The sequence below is a fragment of the Dermacentor andersoni genome, chromosome 3 (assembly GCF_023375885.2).
Source record: "Dermacentor andersoni chromosome 3, qqDerAnde1_hic_scaffold, whole genome shotgun sequence".
NCBI lineage: Eukaryota > Metazoa > Arthropoda > Arachnida > Ixodida > Ixodidae > Dermacentor > Dermacentor andersoni.
The window spans coordinates 14,223,096-14,245,622 of NC_092816.1; the positions used below are offsets into that span (position 1 = coordinate 14,223,096).

A 22,527-nucleotide genomic window follows, 5' to 3' on the forward strand; every position below is an offset into this window, starting at 1 on the left:
AACAAGCTGCAGAAAAAGACCATCAGAACACACAGTTGGTTGATTTGGCAGTATTCGTCCAATTGCAACACTTCTGTGACAAAATGCGCCTACTTTGCATCTGTCCAAAGTAAAAATTATGTGGATCCCGTGCACTTTGTGAATCGATGTAGGTGAAGCTTTCTGTGCTGTTTGCTTTGATTGACAATAATTAGCGGTGATGTTGACTGCAAATGTTTATTTCTTCTACGTTTAGTCTAGCACAATGGTGGTGAGTGGATGTTAAACGCTACCTTGCGTGCACCACTGCTGTTTGTCTGCGTAGTACACAGAACACACAGGGAGATGCGTTTGCTTGAAGTGTTGTTGTGCACCATATTTCATAACCTCCGAGAGTGTTGAGCATTGTCATTGCCTCACATGTCACATCGCATTGTGGCAGAAGTATTAAACTTGAATTGGGTTATGGGGCTGTACGTGTCAAAACCACAATCAGATAATGAGGCGCGCCTTAGTGGTGGACTCCGAATTTTGATGCCATGATGTTTTTTAATGGGCCCTAAAATCTAAATGCATGTGCATTTTTTATTTCGACCCCCTTGCAAAGCGGTTGCCGCGGTCGGGATCAAATTCGCGACCTCTAGCGATGCCATAGCCGCAAAGCTACCGTGGCGGGCACAGAAGCATTGATTTGACGGTCGACGACTTCCATAGTGTCGCCTGGACTCTGCCGTGCGCTTTAATTAATGTGGCTCTGCTTCTCCACGCCCTGCATAAGTTGTCTGCTTGACATATTTGCATGGTGTTTATTTTTCAGAAATAGCAGGAACACAACGCAAAAAAGGGGGTAAGGCATGCTGACATGGACACAAGAGAAGAGAAGTGGACAACACGAACGCTGACTATCAGCTGAAGGAAGCACTGAGGCGAAAAAAGAAAGAAGACACAAAACTCATCTGCGCCTCAGTCCTTCCTTCAGTTGATAGTTGGCGTTCATGTTGTCCACTTCTCTTGTGTCCGTGTCTGCACCCCTTACCCTTTTTTGCATTATGAATCCTTACCAACTAGCTCAGCTTTCTGTTGTTCTAAGCTTGCGCAGATGAGTTTTAGGTCTTCTTTCTTTTTTCGCCTCAGGGCTTGCTTCAGTTGATAGTCGGCGTTCATGTTGTCCACTTCTCTTCTCTTGTGTCCGTTTCTGCACGCCTTACCCTTTTTCGCATTATGAATCCTTACCATCTAGCTAAGCTTTCTGTCGTTCTAGCAGAAACATACTGTACCATATCTTGAACTTAAGCTTATCCAGTTTCCCTGCAACAGCTATTGTATAGTAGTAGAGTTTCCTTGCCTTCTCATGTTACCTTTTTTCTATCCCTCCCCCTTGTGTGGGAACTGCGAGTGAAGAGTGGCAAGGCTGTTATTCACTCGTTTTGCGACTGCATCGGTTCTACCTATTCTCCGTCTCTTCTCCCCCCCCCCCCCTCTCTACTATTTTATCTGGCTTCCCTCTGGATTTGCATGTTAGTAGAAAGGTAAGCGCTGCAATTTCTGCAATGCTTTTGTGGGGGGTCATGGATAACTACAGTTGTCAAGAGCCTAATGTGGCGACGTCCAGGGAGCTCCAGAGGGCATGGTGCTCATTCGACGTAGTGCAAAGGTCCAAACGAGTTTCACTTGTCGCCTTTCCTCTCTGCCGCGCTCTTGTCATGCTCTGAGCCACCCCCCGACGAGGTGTGCCAGACAGCAGCATCAGCAGCAGCGGGAAAGTTGAAGGAAGAAGCAAAGAAAGCTTCACTTTAAAAAGAAGACTAAACCACAGTAAAGCTTTTAAACAAATTAGGCATCTAACATTCACCCGTTTCTTTAGCAAGAATAAAAAATCATAAGCCATTCCACTCTGTGAAGGTGGATGACCAGCAAAGCTGTTTAGCACACGACACAGAGGTGGCGTAGAATTTTGAACAAAGGTACAAGCATGTTTATTGTCTTGATCGGTGGTCATCGTGACGATAGGTATGCACACACACTCGTATCACCTCTGTTATTAAATGGGTTCGTTACGTAAGGCAATGAATGACTCATACCCTCTTAAGTAATGGTTCGTACCACTGTAAATTAAAAAAAAATTTTACGCGGCCTCCCCATTACGACGACAGAAGAGAAGTGAAATTATATGCTGGAATGAGTGGCAACGGAGCCAGCTGTGGAAGATGATGACGATGCTTGAGCCATTGATGATAATGATAATAGTTGATTATGATGAGGAGTACGATGACGATTGTTTCCTCTTGCCAATGAATAGCTCATACCCCCTTAAGCAATGAGCGACAATGGGGCCTGCTGTGGAAGGAGACGCTGCCGACAAATGTGTGAGCAGTGGCACGAGCATGTTCGCATGGTCGTGCCGAGGGGAGCCAATGAGCCAGTTCACGGGTTGTTCGTGGATGACGTAAATGCCCTAGCCATATACAGCTTTGCTGTAAAAATTGGCAAGAGTCTATTGTGTATTGCATAGTGTTTGCCAACAAGGTAGTTTGCGGGTTGTTCGTGGACGACCACGATGCCCTAGCTGTAGCCCCGAGAACGAACTACAGGGGCGCTGCGAGCGCCGCGCGCGTGACGTCAGGGCAAGGACTCGCGCCTGTCGTCTGCTACAGTTCGGGCGTTGTCCGGGCGCTTTCTGCGCTGTTTTCGTTTGTTCGCCCTAGTTCTCTCTGCTTGTATACTTATGGTGGTCGTCTCAAATATATTTTTACGACGTCTTCCTTTGCGAACATTTATTCAAAGAGCTAATTTCTTAGACAACAATGCAGCTCTCAAAGGCAACGCTACAGTGCCAGCCGAAGGAGCACAGACCAGCCCATTGCGGGTTTTTCATGCGCGGATGGACAATCGCAAAAACATAGCATATAGGAATCCAGTTATGATACAATACCTGCCGCGGTGCAACAAGTATGTCACAAACGCTGGCTATATATGACGTCTATAACATTTACGTTGATATTATTCCGCTAAAACAGGTTTGCTCACGACGAGTAGTTCATGGTATAATATCGAATTTTTGCATTTCTTCACAGAAACGCTCGGCAGTAACACGGGGACTTAACTAATACTGGAGTTTAGATTCTACAAGCACCACTTGCTTCTTTAGCTGCTTGTCAACATTAGGCGGTTGTTCACGTGTTTATTTTAAGCGGCGGAAATTTGAAGTAATGATAATGAAGGGTTACAGCTATTTACAGAATACAAATTGGAATGTACGAATATATATTCCCTTTTCCGTGCTACACGTTCAACTCACTTGAGAAATTTACTGGTGCTTGTTGCTTCAGAAATATACATGACGAATCTGTTTGGCGAACTGACACAGGCTGCTCGGCCCAATTTTTTTAGTGAAGTATGCCTGTTGGACCGCATGGCTGCAGCCAGAAAGAAGTCGAAGCGTCGATCACTAGTAGTATGGGACATATTGAAGATATAGAAATTCCCCGGTGGATGGTCAGAAATCAAGTGAAAGTATATGCAAGGCTTGTGGTGCTTTCCTTATGAATGTTTGCGATTGGATTGGAGCAAACTTTATTTAGCCTGCAGTTGGGCAAGGTTCTCTTTTATGTACCGACGAAGCGAATAGTTATCCGTTTGTATAATTAAAGAACGCTGGATCGAGACATGGTGAGACAGAAAGTGCTTGAATTTTCTTTTTCTAGGCAATCTAAGCTGCGCTGTAGTAGCTCGGGAATACTTTAGCCATTCCAGTTCGCGCTGTAAAAAAAATGCTTTATGGTTTCAATTCGAAGTTGTAGTGAACTGATGGGTTTCGCGTACATAGTATGCCTCGCCATACGGACAGTCGATTGCTACCGTTACGTGATCAGGGGTGTGCCATATTGTCGATAAAGGCTACTGGGGCCACTGTGAAACATTTCATCACTTTCAATTGATTGGCTCTCGATCTTAACAACGAAACTTTTCTCTCAGGTGATTTCTGCTATGGTGTTTGTGAATTAACTATGTAAATACTCTACATGACGCGCCGTCGTGTTAGCAGCCATGAGCAATTCGTTTTTTGGAGGCCTGTTTCAGAGGGGGATGAAAGCAGCAGCAAACTTTTTCATAAGAAATGCGCGCCTAACTATTTTTTTACGCATTAATGAATGGCCATATTTGAATAAAACAACACTAGAGTAATAAGGATCATAATGACAGCTTCACTGGGCAGTGTCTTTCTAACATATGATAACATGCTGACGCCAATTACCAAAATTTTTCTTCCATGTAAAATGCAATGTCTCTCATAGCTAAATACTAAGGGAATGTTAAGTGTTTAGCGAGGCATCATACACAAGTTGGAGTGTTGAATTTGCAAACATTCTTTTTACGCAAAATTTACCGATAGACACGGCGCATATATGCATTGCAAAACCAGTAGACCCCTTTAACGCTACATAGCTTGTGATATCCAAACCGCAATGTTTCTCGACTCACGCGCTCTTGAAGAAGAAACTGTGGTTAAGGCATGGCAGCTGAAAGAAGCCGACGTATCCTTCAATACGTACGGCTCGAGCGACCCATACCCCAAGCATACACGAAGGGAACGAGCGCGCGCGGCAGCCGAGTGAGCCGGAGCGAGCGGCGTCCTGGCCGTGACGTCACTCGCGAGAGGGTGCCACTCCTAATTCTCGCCGCTAATACAGCTTTGCTGTAAAAATTGGCAAGAGTCTATTATATATTGCGTAATGGTAGCTGGCTTCCTAAAGTCAGCTTCGCCGCAAAGCGATGTCATGCAGTAAAGTGTATGAATACCATGAATGTAGTTTTGATTTCGTATCCAACTGCACCGTGCATGCAATTTGCAGTTCAGTTTTCCACTAAAAAAGAAAAGAAAGGTTAGAATAGTGTAAATAATGTAAACAGACATCGTGAGGAGAACTGTTAATGCTGATAAACGCATTTGCCGTCCCCAAAGCTCTGCCAAGAAATGTGCTACCAAAGGGGCTGCTGTTGGGGTCACCACAGGGGTCACATGCGGGCATGCTGACTGGTCAAGTTCAAATTATGTTCAAAGTTCAAGGCCAATTTTAGGATTGAAGTAACGAAAGTTTGGGTCCATAGAATTGGTGCCATAGCATTGGCACCAATAGGGACCTCTGGTTGGGATTGAATTTACTGAAAAATTGTATTAACTCGTATCAAATTAACGGAAGTCTACTGTAGCTGCATCGCCCCGCCTGATGCACTTTTACATAGATGCCGTTGTTAACTGTGCCTCTCGAAGCCTGTGTTTTGCATAGCAGTCACATCACTTGTTGGTAGCAGGAGAGCTCTGGGGGCAGCCGCCAGTTGGAGGCCCTCCAGCTGGAGAACTGCAGCCTGCGTGAACGGCTGGTCCAGCTGGGTGTAGAACCTGCTGAGGCCTCAGGCAAGCAGGATCCGTTGCAGAGGTCAGCCTCGGCAGGCAGCCTTGATGGCACTCGAGAACAGGTGAGTGGGGAGCTGGCTTCTCCTACGCACTACGAGGCTGTTAGAAATGCCTCTGTTTAAGAAATGAGTACGGCGTTCTTGCCATCTTCATTCACGGTATTCCAAATGCAATAGACCTCCCCCTGCTTGTTAACAGCATGATTGCGCTGCAAGTGCCCCTTCTATTTGTCGCTCCTTCAAAGTGGGGGCTGGCTAGCAAGCAATGTTCATCCGGCTGGTTCTGTCTGCATAAGGGCGCTGCTTGTATATAAATTGTTGCAATCACAGTTATGACATATTGCCATTTCTTTAAGTGACAGCATCTACAAACTGTGCTGAGAAAGTGAGCATCCTCGTTTTACCAGCACAACAACATAGCGTTGTTGCCAAGGGCATTGTTCCTTTAAGCCAGCGTCTGGTGATATTGTAAGAATGCCTCTTCCATAGGTGAAACAGTCACAAAAATGTTACTACTCTTCGAAAGCAAACATTTTAACAAGGAGATGCACATTTTCAGAGGCAATACAATGCTTTGCTTATATAACTGGTTTTCACACAGAAAATTTAATTGCATTATTGTGGAGGTACTTAATTTGTGTTTCACTAACACTGTAGGTTTAAAAGCTATGCAAGATTAACTTTGTCTACAATGATCAGCCACATGCATCAGGGTGGCTCAGTGGAGCCTTATCCAGTGACGATGCCTAAATTCCGATGATAGAGGAATGCAGTAACACTCCTTATCGAGCTTCAGGAGCATGGTAAGAAACCCCAGGTGGTCAAAATAATCCAGAGCGTTCCCTTACAATGTTTCTCACAAGTCGCTGTGCAGCTTAGGGATGTTAAACACCGCAATTTTATTTTATTACATGTTAGTCATTGTCATGTGGATGGGCAAAGCGAAGGCTTACATTAATATAATGTTGTGATGCCTGATGTCTGCAACGTGTTTGCTGCCTTCTTTTGCTGCTCTCAACTTTAGAAGACCCAATTTTGCATGTTTATGTACACATGTGAGCAAAAGTATACGGACAGGGATTGCACAATGAAGCCTATTTTTTCCTCTGCCTGTGAATGCAACTTGAAATTGAGGACTGCAGTCCAAACTTGGCATTGTGAACTTTCCAGTGTACTCGTCAGTTTCAGTTTATGCAGGTTAATTACAAAGAAATTTATGTTTTTTGGCGAACCTGTGGTTCGTATACTTTTGCTCATGGGTGTGCATCATCACGGCATAAAGTTTGTGCCATAATGGTCAGTAGGGTGATTCCACAAGAGGTCAAATGTGCATGTCCGCTTGATATATTTGTTTTGTCTGGTTTTTTTTATGTGTCAAGTAGGAATGTTCAAACTGCACGGAACCAAAGATGTTATTCTTGAAAAGCATTCCCAGCACTGCCTTTTCAAGTGATGGTCATAGTAATATGCATATTCTGCCACTTCGTAGTAGTTGGATGGTAGCAGCGCTCCATGGCTTGTCACATCACAATAAGTGACATGCAGGTAAATGCTTTTATGTTCAAGAATGTTTCATGCCACTAATGTGTTAAGCCGTAGAATAATGCACACATTAGTAGGGCTAGGCCATAAATGTCATTTATTCATTTATATGAATGAATGAGCTTTTGTAGTGTAATGCCTTATTGTCCATTTTGATTTATGCCAAAAGAACGTCTGCATCTGAAGTTTATATAGAACACCACCTGACATTATGACTTCATCTGGAAAAGTTGCAAGCTGGCTTTCCTGTAGTGAACAATTGCCAAAAACTTGTTGGCCATCACAGTGATAAATTGGTTACTACTGGAAAGCTGGTGCACTGTAATTGTTTTTGTGGGTTAAGGGGGGACATGGCACATAAAAGTTTACTTTTGAACCACTGGCTCAATTTTAATAAAAATCGGAAGGTATATTAAGAGCAGCAGAATAGGGCCGGATACCAACATTCATCATTGTCGAATAAGTTGTCAAAGAGTTATGGCTCTTCAGAAATTCAAGTGACTGCAGTTAGCCACAAAAAGTACCGTTTAGAAATGACAATAAAATTAAGCATTTTGTTGCTTTATGTAATATTAGGAAGGACCAAACTGTGGTAATGTGGAACAATTTTCTTATCACAGAAAGTAATTGTATATAATTGGCCCAATCGCAACTTGCACAAGAACTCAAAATTTCAATTTTTATCTAAGAAAGATGGCAGCACTTGAAAATAGCATTCTGAGTAAAATTTCACTGCAGAAAATGCCCTGCTAGCAAGTGTGCCTTGTCTAATATAAAAATGATAGTATTTGCTTTAGTGAAAAAATGCAAAATTGGAAAAATGGCTTCAAAATTAAATGAGCCATTTTATTCTCATTGTACTTACGGTCACTAGGATTTCCCAGGAGCATACGTCGGAGTCTTCTTCTTGTATACTGTGTTCTTCTGTGAGGATGGCTTCAATCTTCTACTTTTTTTCTGGCTACTTTTGCACATGCTCGGCTGCATTTGCTCTTGCCATGGGCGGGCACTCTTTGAAACTCTTTTCTAAATGGCATGCCGTGTGCCTGCCACTAACAGTGCCCACTTTCTCAATCCTTTTTGAGCCAACATTCTAAGACTGCCAGCGCTGCAGCCATTCAAAACCCCAGAGCATGCCAAACAAACATGTCCAGCATCGAGGAAGAAGATGCTGTGTCGATCTCTCATGGCGACTTGAAAACCTTAAGTGGCATGCAATCGGTTACCTGTTTCAGGCTTTCCCCTCGGCTTTGTGACTCGGTGTCACTTTCTAAAGCTATAGCATCTGCCAAACTTCGGGGCCAGTTTGCAGATGTAAATGTGTATGCTAGAAATGACGAAAGGCTCTTCGAGCGCAATGTGCACCGAAAATGATGGTACAAAATGGTTTGAAGCTGGGAAGTCATTTGTCCCATGGCCTTGTGCAGTGGTAAATCATAGTAAAGTGACACGGTTTGCCAGCAGTGTCTTGAGTTTCACCTTTTTTGCAACCACTGTCCAAACTTTGTTGCTAATGATTTCACCCATCATCCTTTGCACATGTCTGATCACACTGTTTATGCCACTTATAAAAAAAAGCTTATAAAAGCTCTTATACAAGGAGAAGAAAATGACCTTTTACAATGACAGTAGCCGTCATACTATGCCTTTTCCTTGCACTGTGAATGCACTTCCAAAACGGTGGTCACAGGCACATTTCTTTCATCTGAGGCGCCTCCACCTCTCTAGATACACAAACTCCTGCCTTATTACTGCACAGATGGAGCTGAAATTTGTTAGCACATTCTTGAATGATTGAGAAACACAAAGCTGCCAAAAACATAAACACATTTTTTTAGCAAAAGATTGCTGTTTTCTTTTGATCCGTGTCTCCCCTTAATTATGTTGAGAATGAATGTTCTAGAGCACAATGCATTTATCAGCATTTTTTGCAATGGATGATGAGTTGCCATATTATGGGCAATGTGCAATGCAGGAAAGCCACTTTGGAACTTTTCCAAAAGGTTCATTGGCCACTGACTTCTGACTGATATTCTGCTTCTGAACAAGGCGTATGGGAAAGACATTTGGGTATGGGGCACAAAAGCGAGGTAAAAGTCCAGTAGCAGTTTATGAACCGGTGGTTATGACCATGGAGTTTCCCACAAAAATTACTAAAGTGGGCTCTGCTGCTGAGATTGTTTAGCTACCATGGAAAGGATGGATAGTACAGCTGAACCACGATTTAAGGTAGTCATATCTAACACCTGTCTGATATTCAATATTCATAATGAGCATATAATATTTGTTACACGCTGATATCACCGTGAAACATTATAAATCTACTTCATTATATTTGTGTTTATTATAACAAGGTGTGACTGTACAATGATTTGTCTTCATGCTTGTGACTTAAGATGCTCCTTTGGCTTTATTTATTATGCTTGATTTTTCTGATATTGAAAGCAATCATATTTTTCTAAACGTATGAAGACAATAAGTTTCTTCACACTAATATAATTGTTGTGAATTGCTGTGCAGTAACTTGCAACAGTTACGCATGTTCCACTTTAAATCCACATGCGAATGCACTTTTAAAGCGGACTTAGCTTTTTTTGCGAATGATCAACTTGCAAAGTCACAAAGTCAGTTGAAGCCAGAAGGACGAAGTGTAGGCACATCTCCATGCACCACCCATCACTCACTATCCATGCTGGCTGAACTGCTGTACTTGCAGCTCTTGTAGACATTGGTGCCAGAGTTACCTTTAGTAATAGTTACAGGAAACTCTATGGTTACAATGTTGCCATGATAGAAGCAGACTGAAGTCACTTGTGTGCAGGCCAAATCGGTGGATGGTGCCCTGTCTGACGATGCCTGCCCCAGCGGCAGCCGACTGGACTGGGACAAGGCCAGCACCAGCAGCATGAGTGAAATGTCGGTCGCCTGCCTCCAGGACCGCATCATGCAGATGGAGGAGACCCACTACAGGTGCACCCTGGCTTTGCTCTGTGTGGCATGCCTGTGCCCAGAAGTTGCGAGATAAGAAGTATGCCGATTGTGTTTTTTCGCCACGCCTTGGTTCGGTCACTGCGTGATATAAATAAAGTCCAACTTCAGGTTGAACCAACGATCATACTGGACATCGAGCGTATCAACATTCAAGCCAAGAATTTTTATCGCTGTGCCACGGCTGCTTCGTGCTTGTGAATGAGAAGTACAGCTGAAACTCATTATAGCAATCAGATCTGACATAAAAATACCTTTGTTTATCCAATATTCGTTACAAGCATACATTTACTACACACGGATGTTAGTGAGAAAGAAATGTTTTATATTTACAATGTTATATACAATACTTTATTATATTTGTGTTCATTATATTGAGGTTTGACTGTACTTGCATTGGGGTGTTAATGTGCCTTGGCTTTTTGCATCAAATCCTGTGCTTGCGTTCGATGGATATGTGGGTTGCGCAAGCCTTTTGTCAGGCATGTACCCAGAATTGTCTTTTCGGGAGGGGGGGGAGTTACCCAGTGTAACTTTCCTGTGCAAATGAAGGGGGGGGGGGTATCTTTACTAGTACAAATGTGAATAATGCCCACCGTTTGCCATAAAGACGCGTAAACCCGCAAAAGAGAACGAAAATAAGGTGTATCTCACAGGTACGCCTGTGAGATACACGTCTCCTTTACTTGACAAACAAGGAACCACATCAAATAGACTTGCGCAGGAAAGAAGCGCAGGAAGAACACCACCAAGAACAAGTAAACAAGCGAAAGTGTAAAATAAAAATTTCTAGAGGTGTTTTTTTATTTAGCTCTGCAAGAATTATAGAGAAATATATATTTGCGGAACAATCAGAGTTCTTTTGGATCCCTCGTTTACTGCTCTACTAAGTGCTAAAATCAACTCTTATTGTTATCTGGAAAGTTGCATAACGATGCGTGGCTGCCAGTCCCATACAACCGTGTAGAACACAGGCTACCGTGGTTCTAGACATACTGTGCCCACCGCAAAAGGTTAGAGAAACACCCTTATAAGCACAGCAGAGAAGTGGCTACGTCAGGCGACTCAACTGATAACTGAAGCATCATTCAAGACACACGGAATCATTCTCCACTTTTGGCGGAGTTTTTTCTACTTCCATTTTAAATAAAAAGATGTTGATCCATAAATATTTTCACAAACAATGGTTAAGTTTGTTAATTTTCACTTTTCCTTCCTGTTTGGCTGTTGCCTCGGCTCTCTTCCTTAGTAGATCTCTTAACCCTTTGAAGGTTTTTGCCGTACATGTACGGCGGCGGTTTTCTGTCCCGCAAGGTCTTTGCCGTACGGGTACGGTTCCGACTCTCTTTTGAAATTTCGCACCATAATGACGATGAGCGCTCATCGGGAGGTGCTGCCACCTCTTAGCACTTACAAGATGCGTCTGAAATTGGTGCTACCTTCTTAAGAAGATAAACAGAGCTGATTGCTAGCTTCAGGCCGTCGCTCAGACTGCGGCAACGCCCCTTTGGCGGTTTCAGTTTCGCCGCGTGATCGCAACGGAGGCGCGCGAAATGTCATTTTTTTCTTTGAGAGCACTCTCTTGCAGGGCGGTGGAAGTTGATTTCTATCTTGATTGGCGCTGCTCTTAGCCTTCTTATCAGCGCCGTTCGCGACGTATTCCCGCTCTCAGTGGCAACGAGCTTTCGCGGTTTCGGTTCCGCCGCGTCATCGCAACGGAGGCGCGCGAAACGTGGTTTTTCTCTTTGTCGGCACGCTCTCGCAGGGGCGGCGGAAGTTGATTTCTATCTTGATTGGCACTTCTCTTAGCTTGGTTATCACCACTTGCTTATCAGCGCCGTTCGCGAGGTATTCTCGCTCTCCGCGGCAACGCGCTTACGCGAGAGGGTGCCTCAGACCTCTGCCCAAGGCAGCCGCACGCAGAGATGGCATGTGTGCGCCAACACAACTCCTCGCTTCAAGAGAACAGACACGCATTTTAGGTGTGCAGACTGCGATAAGGCGCTATGCGTAGACCCGTGTTACAAGGAGTACCACGCTCGGAAATACTATTGAACATTCTGCAGTTCTGAGTGATGCCGACACCAAAATACTGTTCCTAATTATTTTTGACTTTTTATTCCCGACTTAATACATTTTGTAGACTCAAGATCCGCAATAAAGTAATTTGACCACCTGGGAAAGTTTTTTTCAAAATAATTCGGCCCTCAAAGGGTTAATTTCTCAACTTTATGAGCTCTTGTTTTCAGTTTCCAATTTTGCATGAAAAATGCTGTACAATTAGGGAAAAACGAGACGAGGTAACGGGTGACATTCATATTGCCTATGAGTTCAACGGTTATTGCAGGGTTTCATGATTGACGCTATTACGCATGATTTGAGTTTCCACCTTATCTGGCCCATATCACAGGTATATGGTTCCGATGATCTGCCAGCGTCGTAGCGAGCCGTCCTTCGAAGAAATAATGAAGCAAAAGGAAAAGTTAAACGCAACTGGCATTTTCTCTGGCCACAACTCATTCCATGAGCATAGAGACCAACTCACTATGAACTGGATCACTTTCCTGATCCCTGGATCAGTCTAAACAAAGAAGGTTGAACTAACGAAGCAACAGTGATGCACGTGACTGTTCCAATAGATGGTGACAGCTGAATGCATCTCAAGTTAATCACACAGGCACCGAATCGATGACAAAATTGGCCTTCGCACTTCAGGCGATGCCAATAACTACAGCCATCCGAAAGGAGAGAAAAAAGTAGCAAAATGTTAACTGCTGAATAGCTGTCAGGTCTCAAGATTGATTTGGTGGCGCTTGTGGGCTTCTCAATCGTGCTCTTGGGAAAAAGGAACGACAACACAGTAGTGCAAACAATCACAAGGGCATTTATTGCACCTTTCATAGCCTAATGCCTGCTAGCCGAGTTGCTATCCACAAAACATGCCGATGGGCGCGCGACAAATCTAGAAGTCTGACTTACCGCGATCGGATAGCAAGCGAATATGTTCGCCTCATGCTGGACACCAATGCCTGGTCGTTCGTGCATACACATTCACGCGAACGGTGGCGCATTCGAATGAGGCCTCGTGAGACTGTCTTACAGAAACATGGATCGGCACACGCGCAGCACGTCCAGGCCGCTTGCTGATCCGCAGCCAAAGAGGAAGAGCCTTCTTCTTTCCACGCCCAAGTAACCCCGCTGTTAGGTGGCGTTAGCAGAGCCACACTCGCGCCATCTTTCGCAATGCGCTTCAACCACCCGGATTGCAGGAGGTGCGAGCTATGCGGGAAAACAACATATCAGGGGACGCGTGAGAGTCGCGCATCCCCATATCTCCCCAACCTTAAATCACTACATATTCTGGCTAAACATGCCACACGGTCTAACATCAACACGTGCTTCGCGAACAAGGTAGTACATGCAAGAGTGGCCGTGCCGAGGAAATGTCCACACGCTGTCCATAACATGCGAGCCGACAATGTCCTTGGGGTACACCGCTGGCGTCCACTGGTCATAGCAGCAGCTCTGCACACTCCACGTCACGATTCCAGGCCAGGACTCCGGAAACAGCGACGCAGTAGTCGGTAAGGGCAAGCGTTGCTCGCGCCGGCGCGGCCTTCTGATGAGAGCCGCCGTAGCTGTTGGTGACCCACCGGCTCTTTTCTCCGCCACCAAGAGTTGCGAGCTGGATACAGGCGGCCGCCGAAGTTGCTGCGCCGAACTGGCTACAGCATCACCATTGCACGGGTTGGCCCGATCGTAGTCCGGGGCAGCAGCGCAGATGATGTGCAGGTGACAGCAAACCAGGGGTGACTCTACTCACGCTGCATACATTCAACACTCTCGGCAAACCCTAAAGTAGTGCAAGGGAGATGAATTCTGCATGCGCATCGCCCACATGGTACGATGTTCAACTTGGCTAGCAAAAGATCGGGCGGCTACTCAGATGCTAAGTTCACATGATTGAAGCTCGCTTGCTTAAGTCGAACGAGTAATTTCAATTCGTGCGAAGCTAACTAGAATGAGGGAAGCAAAGTACAACACCTCAATGCCACGGTCTACCAGGTTGTGTCCCTCCACGTGCGACAGGCAGCTTCGTAAAGCCTTATGCCTAAAGCCTCGCTACCCTGACAACCGGCATCCAAAAAACAACACCCAAATGGGTGCAAAACAGGCAGCCGCGAGGAAACGTCAGCTCTGTTAGGTGGTCGTACCCCGCTCGGTGCACACAGCATCCGAGTTGACGGCACCCACCATCCCAGACGGTGTCGGAGCGCCCGGTGCCAGGCCGCAATACCAGTCAGCCCGTAGCGGCACCCGTGGCCCGCGGCCACCCGGCTCCCAGAGCCGCGACTTCATCAGAGTCAGAGATAGAAGAAGCTATTCACGTAAGAAATTCGGACCATCCACGAGGCTTCCGTACTCACTCGCTTCAGGCTTGCCAATGCTCTGCGGGCGCTACGCCTCGCTCTCCCAAGATGTAGACCACGTGACTCTCGTACCGATGAATAGAACTTTAAAACATCATTTGTGAAAAGCTTAGCATGTTGAAAAGTTCAAACACACTACAGACACTGTCGCCTCGATCAAGAAAGCATGCCGCCGACGCTAACGATCAAAATCTACGCTAGCCCTATGCTTCGGTTCAAACAAAGGTCTTGAACGAAGCAAAACTGTTAAAGCTATCATCCGATGCCCCAAGAGGTTTACGTTGGGCTGCCAGATAGATCGGTGCAAACGCGGAACATCCGCGCCGCTTGCTGATCCCCAGCCAAAGAGGAAGAGCCTTTTCCTTTCTGCGCCCAAGTAAACCCACTGTTAGGTTCTGTTAGCAGAGCCACACTCGCGCCATCTCTCGCAGTGTGCTACAACCACACCAACTGCCGCGGGCACCAGGCCACGCGGCGAAGCCGGATTGCAGGAGATGTATCAGGGGACGCAAACAACATATCAGGGGACGCGTCAGTCGTGCATACCCACACGCTTTAGGAATGTGTGTGAGGAGTGGTGGCGTGAGAGCCCCCTCCCCCCCCCCCCCCCCCCTCCTCTGGGTATGTGCCTGCCTTTTCCACAGCATGAATAAATTTTTGTGCCAAGGAACGCATGTGACAATACCCCGTGTGGATAGTAAAGTTCAGTCATGATGCCAGTGATGATAGGATATAGCTATCGGAGTCTCATTTTGGTTCTCAAATCTAAAATCGATGCGCACATTGATTTTAGTTCATTCTTCTTTCCACAAAAGTGTTTGTTTGTATTGAGTAAATGCTGTAACGTCTGCCCAGGTACTAGTATTTACAGTATAGTGTTATACAGTACCGTAGTAGTATTACAAATTGTATTTGTTTCCTGGTAATGAGTGCAGCATTCTGATCGTGTGTAATGCTATAACCTTCCTGTACCAAGCTTTTGGTGTATGTTGAAATCCCAGGTGGTCGAAGTTAATCCAGAGCCTTCTACTATAGAAATGTTCGTAGCCTTTGTTTAAATAAATAAATAAATAAATAAATTAATTAAAAATTTTCTTATGTGTGAAAGAAGAAAGAGGAATTGGAGGCAAACCGCAGAACATAGTACTGGTACCAATACTTCGTTTAAAATGCAGCACCAATGAGGAGCTCCAGGCGACACTTCAAGAACTGACTGACCTGCAGGACCAGCTGACCGACCTTCAGCTGGAGAATGAGCGCTGCTGCGATGAGAAGGCGCTTCTGCTTGAGTCACTCTGCTCCCAGACTGAGAAGCTGGAAGAGTGCCGGTCGCACAATGACCACCTGCGTGCACTGCTCTTTGGCCATGGGTCCCCACCACCACCGCAGGCCTCGTCTTCATCCTCACCGGCAGTGGCGCCACAGCTTTCCAGGGAGCAGCACTATGTGGAGCTGCTCAAGGTCTGTTTCCACGCTTGTGTTCCCTTCAGTCGGGAATTGCTTGGATAAATTTTCATGTGCGCCAAACTTCTGTGCCACTAGGCACTGATATTGCCAGTTGGCCATGACTTGTCACGATGGCTCAGTGTCTGTGGTCTACTGCTCTGCACAAGGTTGCTTTTACCAGCTTTTACCAGGGTATGATAACCAGCTGTGGTGTCTCCATGCCATTGAAGGCAGAATGTACAGGTATTTGAGTGCTTCGATTTAGATGCATGTTAAAGAACTTCTGATTAGTGAACTCGGGCCACATCGCCTCACTATGGTCTCTCCTGTACGTAGCCTGTGCATTGCTTTGGAATGTTAAACTGGGTAATTTAATTTTTCTCTTTTCCATGATGAATGTGGAACTGGTTTTTCATAAAAGCAATGCCACTTCAATACACTATAGTTTGCAGGTAAAGCTGTACTGCTGGCCAATGCATGCTCCTTCTATTTTTCTAGCAGCCGTGGTTTGATGAGACATTACTGTTCTCTTGAGCCCCACAGAAAGATCTTATGTGAAACACATTCCGCATTGTAGCCCCACCCACAGAGAGCAAGTATAATGAATGTGTGAGCCAAGCTGTATAAACAGGGTTTGCACACCTCCTTGAAATTCTTGAAAACCCTTGGAATTTTGGAAAAGAGATTCAAGGTCCTTAAGAGGAAGCTTTAGCTCGGGTGCTCCTATCTAAATACATGTGAAAGGAGAATTTGTTTTTCTCGACAACCACTGCACCAAATTTGGCAAGGTTTGTTGCATTTAAAAAAAAAGAAATTAAAATCTAGTGACTGTTGGTTCTGAATTATTGATTAAGGTTGTCAATTTTTTATTAAAAAGTTGCAAAAATCGAAAACCTTTAGAAAGCGAAACTATCAAGTTTATAACTCTGCAACTCGGCAATGAAAAATGATACCAAATTTACGTGTATTGGATCTAATAGTACATCTAAATTGTACAAAATTGATATGTTACACAGGAATCTAAAAAAATTCAGTACAGTAAAACCTAGTTAAACCGTACCTGCTTAACAGTAGTTTCGTTTTAAAAGTAATAAAGTCAAATCCCCGACTAAGTGGCCATTGAACATAATGTGTTTTGTATCCGCATAAAACGTAGTGTTTCCACTTTTCATCGCGCAAACACGGCGGTGCGTCGTCTCCATCGGGCGGCCCGGCAGAACAACAAGCCTCAGAGATTGCAACAACGGCCTCTAAGCACCCTGTGTGTCTACACATGAAGCCACATCAACATCAACATCATTTCGGCGCTGTGCCAGAGAGCGTTCTTTATTCTACGTGAGAGCCAAGTTGGTTCTTTATTCTATGAGAGAGCATTGTGGCATCGTGCAAGCGAGGACTCCTGTCATGCCGAAGCTCGGATAAAAAAGACGGTGGGTGCTCAGCATAGAAGAAAAATTAGACATCGTCCGTGCTATCGAACGTGACATGAAGAAGTCGGCGCTGGCACGCGACAGGGATCTGCTGACGAGCAGTAAAACAGCGCTAAACAACAGGACGAGAAAAGGGACACAGACACCAGCGCTGTTCGTCCTGTTGTTCAGCGCTGTTTAACTGCTCGTAATCATGAACCAACCAGCTCAAATGCGTACTCTTCTGCAGGGATCTGCTGTTGACTGCGGTGTGCGGCATTTGGAATGCGAAGAAGTTGCTCGGCAGCGCTGCTGCGACCGCAAAGAGATATCGGCTACGTGGTTCGACTTTTCGCCATCGTTGCGTCTGTTTTAGCCGAAGTGTGGACTAGCGACAGGGATGAGAACAACATGGAAAGCGACAGTATGGGCGATTCAGGCCCGACAGTGGCAGAAGCTGTGCCTTACGTCAGCCTCATGAATGCAATCGTTGCGACGAGAACAGCACCCGGCAATGAAAAAGGCGCCCCGGGACTTCGGCAGCAATACCGCGCACGTGCACGGAAAATATGTAACGCCAACGAGGAATCTGCCATGCGAGTGTTTGCCGAGAAAAGGGGGCTGGCTGAAAAGCGTGCATGCAGCTTCAATAAGTTTGAGGCCACTGTCGTCGCTGCTAGGCCGCCACGGCATCAAACGAAAATAACACTTTTGTTGCGTGAAGTAAATAAATACTGCATGTTTTTTTCCCCTTTCATCGCACTCTCTCCGAGTTGCGTGTTCCGTGTTCCGTTTTCGACAGGTAAGTGGGCAGCCTGATGCTATTTTGGTTAAACAGTACTACTGTTTAGTACGTACTTTTTCGGAGCTCCGGCCAACTACGGTTTTACGAGGTTTCGCTGTAATATGGAAATACAGCTTTTGCAGAACCCTTGTACACAACATAACAAATTCACGTAAGATATAAAATGACATATCAAATTTGTCCGCTTTCCATGATCTAGTGGATGCCATTTACAGAACTGTGATAGCAGTCCTTGATGCAGAGCTATTAATTTGTAAACTTCATGCTTCTATACATTTCAAACTTTTGAATATTTGAATATCCTTTTAACAAAATTCAGCCCTTAAAATGGAAATTCCACTTTCAGCAGTCACTAGAATGTAATTTTTCCTCTCAAGTGCAACAAATTTCATTAAAATTGGTCCGGGTTATCTCAGAAAAACGTTTTTGCGTTTTACATGTATTTGAATAGGTCCCGTCTAAGTTGGGCCTGATCTAAAGCTCCCTCTTAAAACTTTTTGAAAATAAATGTGTTCCTTGAATTTCTTGAAAACTGGGGTTGCGTCGTGACATTCAAAATAACAAACTCCGCATTGGGGCTATGCCACGGACACTGCCGATTTGGAAACAGTCCTAGATATTCTCATGTAGTAGTGATGCAAAAAAAAATGCAGCAACAATACTCTGAATGGCGAAACTAGCTTTTATTGGGCGAACCTGTGCCCAGAAAAACTGGCTACACCTAAAGCACAATGTAGTGGCGAACACAGTAGGCAATTGTCAAAATCTGATCTGCCAGTCAAGTGCATCGGCTTTTATTCATGAGTCATCGAAGCTTCTAGAGCAATCGCTGGTGCCTGCGCGTCTTCCAGAAAGTTCTACACAATTCGCATCCCCCATGCAGTGAGATTATGCAAGCTTTGGTGACAACAGAAAACTGATAGAAACATATATAATATTCGAGAAACTTTCAATACATGCGGGCGCATCCTGCGCTGAGCGATAACATTTGTTAGAGGGTGAAAAGCAGTCACCTGGAAAAGATAAATACATGTATCAATGCCCCTTCTCAAAAAGCATTATCCCGATGCTACAAATAAAAAGGAGAGCGAAAAACAAAAGGACACTTGTTAAGAAAAAGTAACAAAACAACAAAGAAACAAAGTCCAAAGTTCAGCTATGCAAAGTCCCAAAGTTCGTTAGCGCTAGTAGAACGGCCTAAGTCGCACAACACGGACTATTTCAGGTCGTGAGTGGTGCCGCTGTGATAGCGAAATGCCGTTTGGCACGACTTCATAGTCGAGTGCCCCAATGTGTGGGATGATCTTGTAGGGTCCAAAATAGCATCGCAATAGTTTCTCACTGAGTCCTTGTCAGCGTATTGTGATCCAAACCCGAACACTGTCGCTGGGCTGGTATTCCACGTAGCACCGTCGAAGATTGTAGTGCCGGCTGTTGGTCCTTTGCTGGTTCTTGATGCGAAGGTGGGCAAGCTGTCAGGCTTCTTCAGCGTGTTGGAGATAGGTGGCGAAGTCAACATTTTCTTTGTTGGTGACGTGTGACAGCATGGCGTCGAGAGTTGTCGTCGGGATCCTTCCGTAAACCAGCTTAAACGGCGTGATCTGTGTTGTTTCTTGCACTGCTGTGTCGACATAGCAAAGACGACATATGGAAGACGGCATCCCATGTCTTGTGTTCAATGTCGACGTACAACGCTAACATGTTGGCGAGCGCCTTGTTCGGTCATCCCGTTAGGGCATTCGTCTGCATATGGTGGGCAGTGGTCCTCCGGTGACTTCTCTGCAGGATGGCTTGAGTAAGCTCAGCAGTAAAAATGGTTCCTCTGTCAGTAATGAGAACTTCTGGTGCACCATGTTGCAACAGGATGTTCTCGACGAAAAATTTGGCTACTTCGGCCGCGCTGCATTTAGGCAGAGCTTTCGTTTTGGCATAGCAGGTAAGGTTGGTAAGGAGTCTGTGGCCATGACGATCCACTTGTTTCCAGATGTTGATGTCGGAAAGGGCCCCAGCAAATCCATTCCTATCTGCTGAAACAATCTGCAAGGAGGCTTGATCGGCTGTAGTAATCCCGCCGACCTTGTCGGTGGTGTCTTGCGTCGCTGGCAGTCTCGACATGTCTTGATGTAACAGGCGACGTCAGCGCCTGACCGCCGACGTCATACTTTTCTTGTGTTCTTGCGAGCATACGGGAAAACCCCGAGATTCCCGGCTGTCTTACTATTGTGCAGTGCGTGCAGGCCTTCTGATCGGAGTGCTGTGGGCACGACGAGAAGGTAGCTTGCGTGGGCTGACCAAAATTTTTCTACACGAGGACGTCCTTTCGTAAGAAAAACGAACCCAATCCGCACGTAAATACCCTCGGAACAACGTTGGTCTTGCCTTGCAACTTTCAGCAAGGCTTCAGAGCTCTGGGTCCGCTTGCGGCTGTTTGGCAAAGTTGTCTGCACTTATTGTACCTGAAAAGGCATCCTCGTCTTGGCCATCATGGGGTGGCAGGTCCACGGGAGCGAGACAGGCAGTTGACATCAGAGTGTATTCGGCCTGACTTGTAGATTGCAGTGATATATTTTTGCAGTCTGAGGCACCACCGTGCCAAGTGTCCTGAAGGGTCTTTAAGTTGGCTAGCCAACACGTGTGATGGTTGCTGATGACATTGAACAGCCTGCCATATAGGCAAGGGCGGAATTCTGCTGTAGCCCAAATGATGGCGAGGCATTCCTTTTCGGTTGTAGAATACCATATTCATTCGAATGTAACGCGCATCTTTTATCAGGTAAAGCGGGTCCAAAAATTGCATGCGCCTTAGAATCGATTACGACCCTAAATCTGCGTTACCATATTGCCATCGGCATTTGAAAAATGGCCGCCTCGTACGCGCTTCTAGCCTAGCTGCCGTAGCTTCCTTCATGTGCATACGTCCACGTTGTACGTGTGACCAGGCTCTGGTGTAACCTAATTTACCGCTTGCCTTCCCGTTTTCTGCGTTTACTATTCAATCAGCATGGAAGCGCCGGCTGCAAAGACACTACGAGTCCAGCATGATGCCGCATTTAAAAGGAAAGTTATGTGCTTGGAGACGGGCAGAAATCGGGCCGCATCACGTGCGGTCGGAGTTCCCAAAACTTGTGTGCGGGACTGGCGCAAACTGAAAAAGAATAGTTTTGCTAGCAAAGCAACAAGGAAGGGTTTCAGTGGACCAAAGCAAGGCCGCTTCACCGAAATAGAAGAACTGCTCGCGGAATATGTGCAAGAGCAGCGAGCGGCACAGTGGCCTGTGACAACCGATCTGCTCAAAGTATGGGCGATGCAGTTTGCCCTACAGAAAGGGCTAATGCGGAGTGACTTCAATGTGAGCAGGTGCTGGCTATCAAATTTTATGAAAAGGCTTTTCTCTTTGAAGCGGACAGGGATATGCCAAAAATTGCCCGAAGAATATGAAGAGAAATTGCACAGTTTCCAGCGGTACGTTCTGAAGTTGCACCATAGAAATGGCTACCACTTCAGACAGATTGGAAATGCTGATCAGACGCCGCTCTACTTTGACATGCCTGCCACCACAACCGCTGAAAAGAAGGGGGTGAAGCAAGTGTGCATTTTGTTTTCCGGCCTCGAGAAAACTAGTCCCCACAATACTTTGTTGCTCTGCGGATGGGCACAAGCTGCCCCCGTATCTTATCTTCAGGTAGAAGACGCTCCTGAAAGGGATTGTGTTTCCAAGTGGCGTGATTGTGCGTGCAAATGAAAGTGACCACGGGCTTGGTCGCTGACTGGATTGATAACGTTTGTTGGGAGAGACCCGGCGGCAGTCTGGGTCGGCGTCTGATGCTTGTGCTCGACGTGTTCAGGTGCCACCTTGACCAGTGCATCAAGGACAAGCTGGCTGCATGCAACACCGAACTTGTCGTGATACCCGGCGGCATGACATCGCAGCTCCTGCCACTCGATGTTTGAACAAGCCAGTGAAAGATAAAATTTGGGCGCTCTACATCGAATGTCTTGTCAGTGGCTGCCACGAATTCATGCCCGCCAATAAAATGAAGCGTGCCTCACTGCAGGACTTTGCTGGATGGGGGAAAGATGCATGGTGCACAATCCCATATGCTATGTGCAACAAGGCCTTTAAAAAGTGTGGGGTTTCGAATGCCATGGACGGCACCGTGGATGAAATGCTTTTGTCTGTTGATAGCGATGAGGAGTTGCCTTATAGCGACGTCACGACTCGTATCGGTGCAGTGAAAATCTTGGCGGCAAGGTACGCCGCTTTCCTTTGTGTTTTTATTCATCGCAACTTTAGTGTATTGGCAATAAATCTGTTTTTCCAAATGAGAGAGAATAGTATTTTTATTGAAAGCATGAAGTGTGCAGTATTCTAATCTTTTTTTTTTTCGCTCATGGTAAATGGGTGCGTGTTAAAATCGAGGGCGCGTTAGAATCGAGTAAATATGGTAATTGCCTTCAGTTTTTGACAGCGACTGGCTAGCGTAAGCTATCACCCGTTCAAGTCTGTCTTTCC

At 45.6% G+C, this 22,527-nt stretch overlaps 1 protein-coding gene across 1 annotated transcript in view; it reads left to right on the top strand.

Annotated features, from left to right (window-relative positions):
• The window catches only part of LOC126520883 (cytospin-A-like), a 134,815-nt gene that overhangs the window by 31,211 nt on the left and 81,077 nt on the right, over window positions 1-22,527 (top strand). Inside the window, exons 5-7 of the mRNA XM_072287072.1 lie at window positions 5,290-5,457; window positions 9,758-9,906; window positions 15,530-15,815. Of these exons, the coding sequence (XP_072143173.1) occupies window positions 5,290-5,457; window positions 9,758-9,906; window positions 15,530-15,815 (603 nt within the window). The remainder of the gene's footprint in view (window positions 1-5,289; window positions 5,458-9,757; window positions 9,907-15,529; window positions 15,816-22,527) is intronic.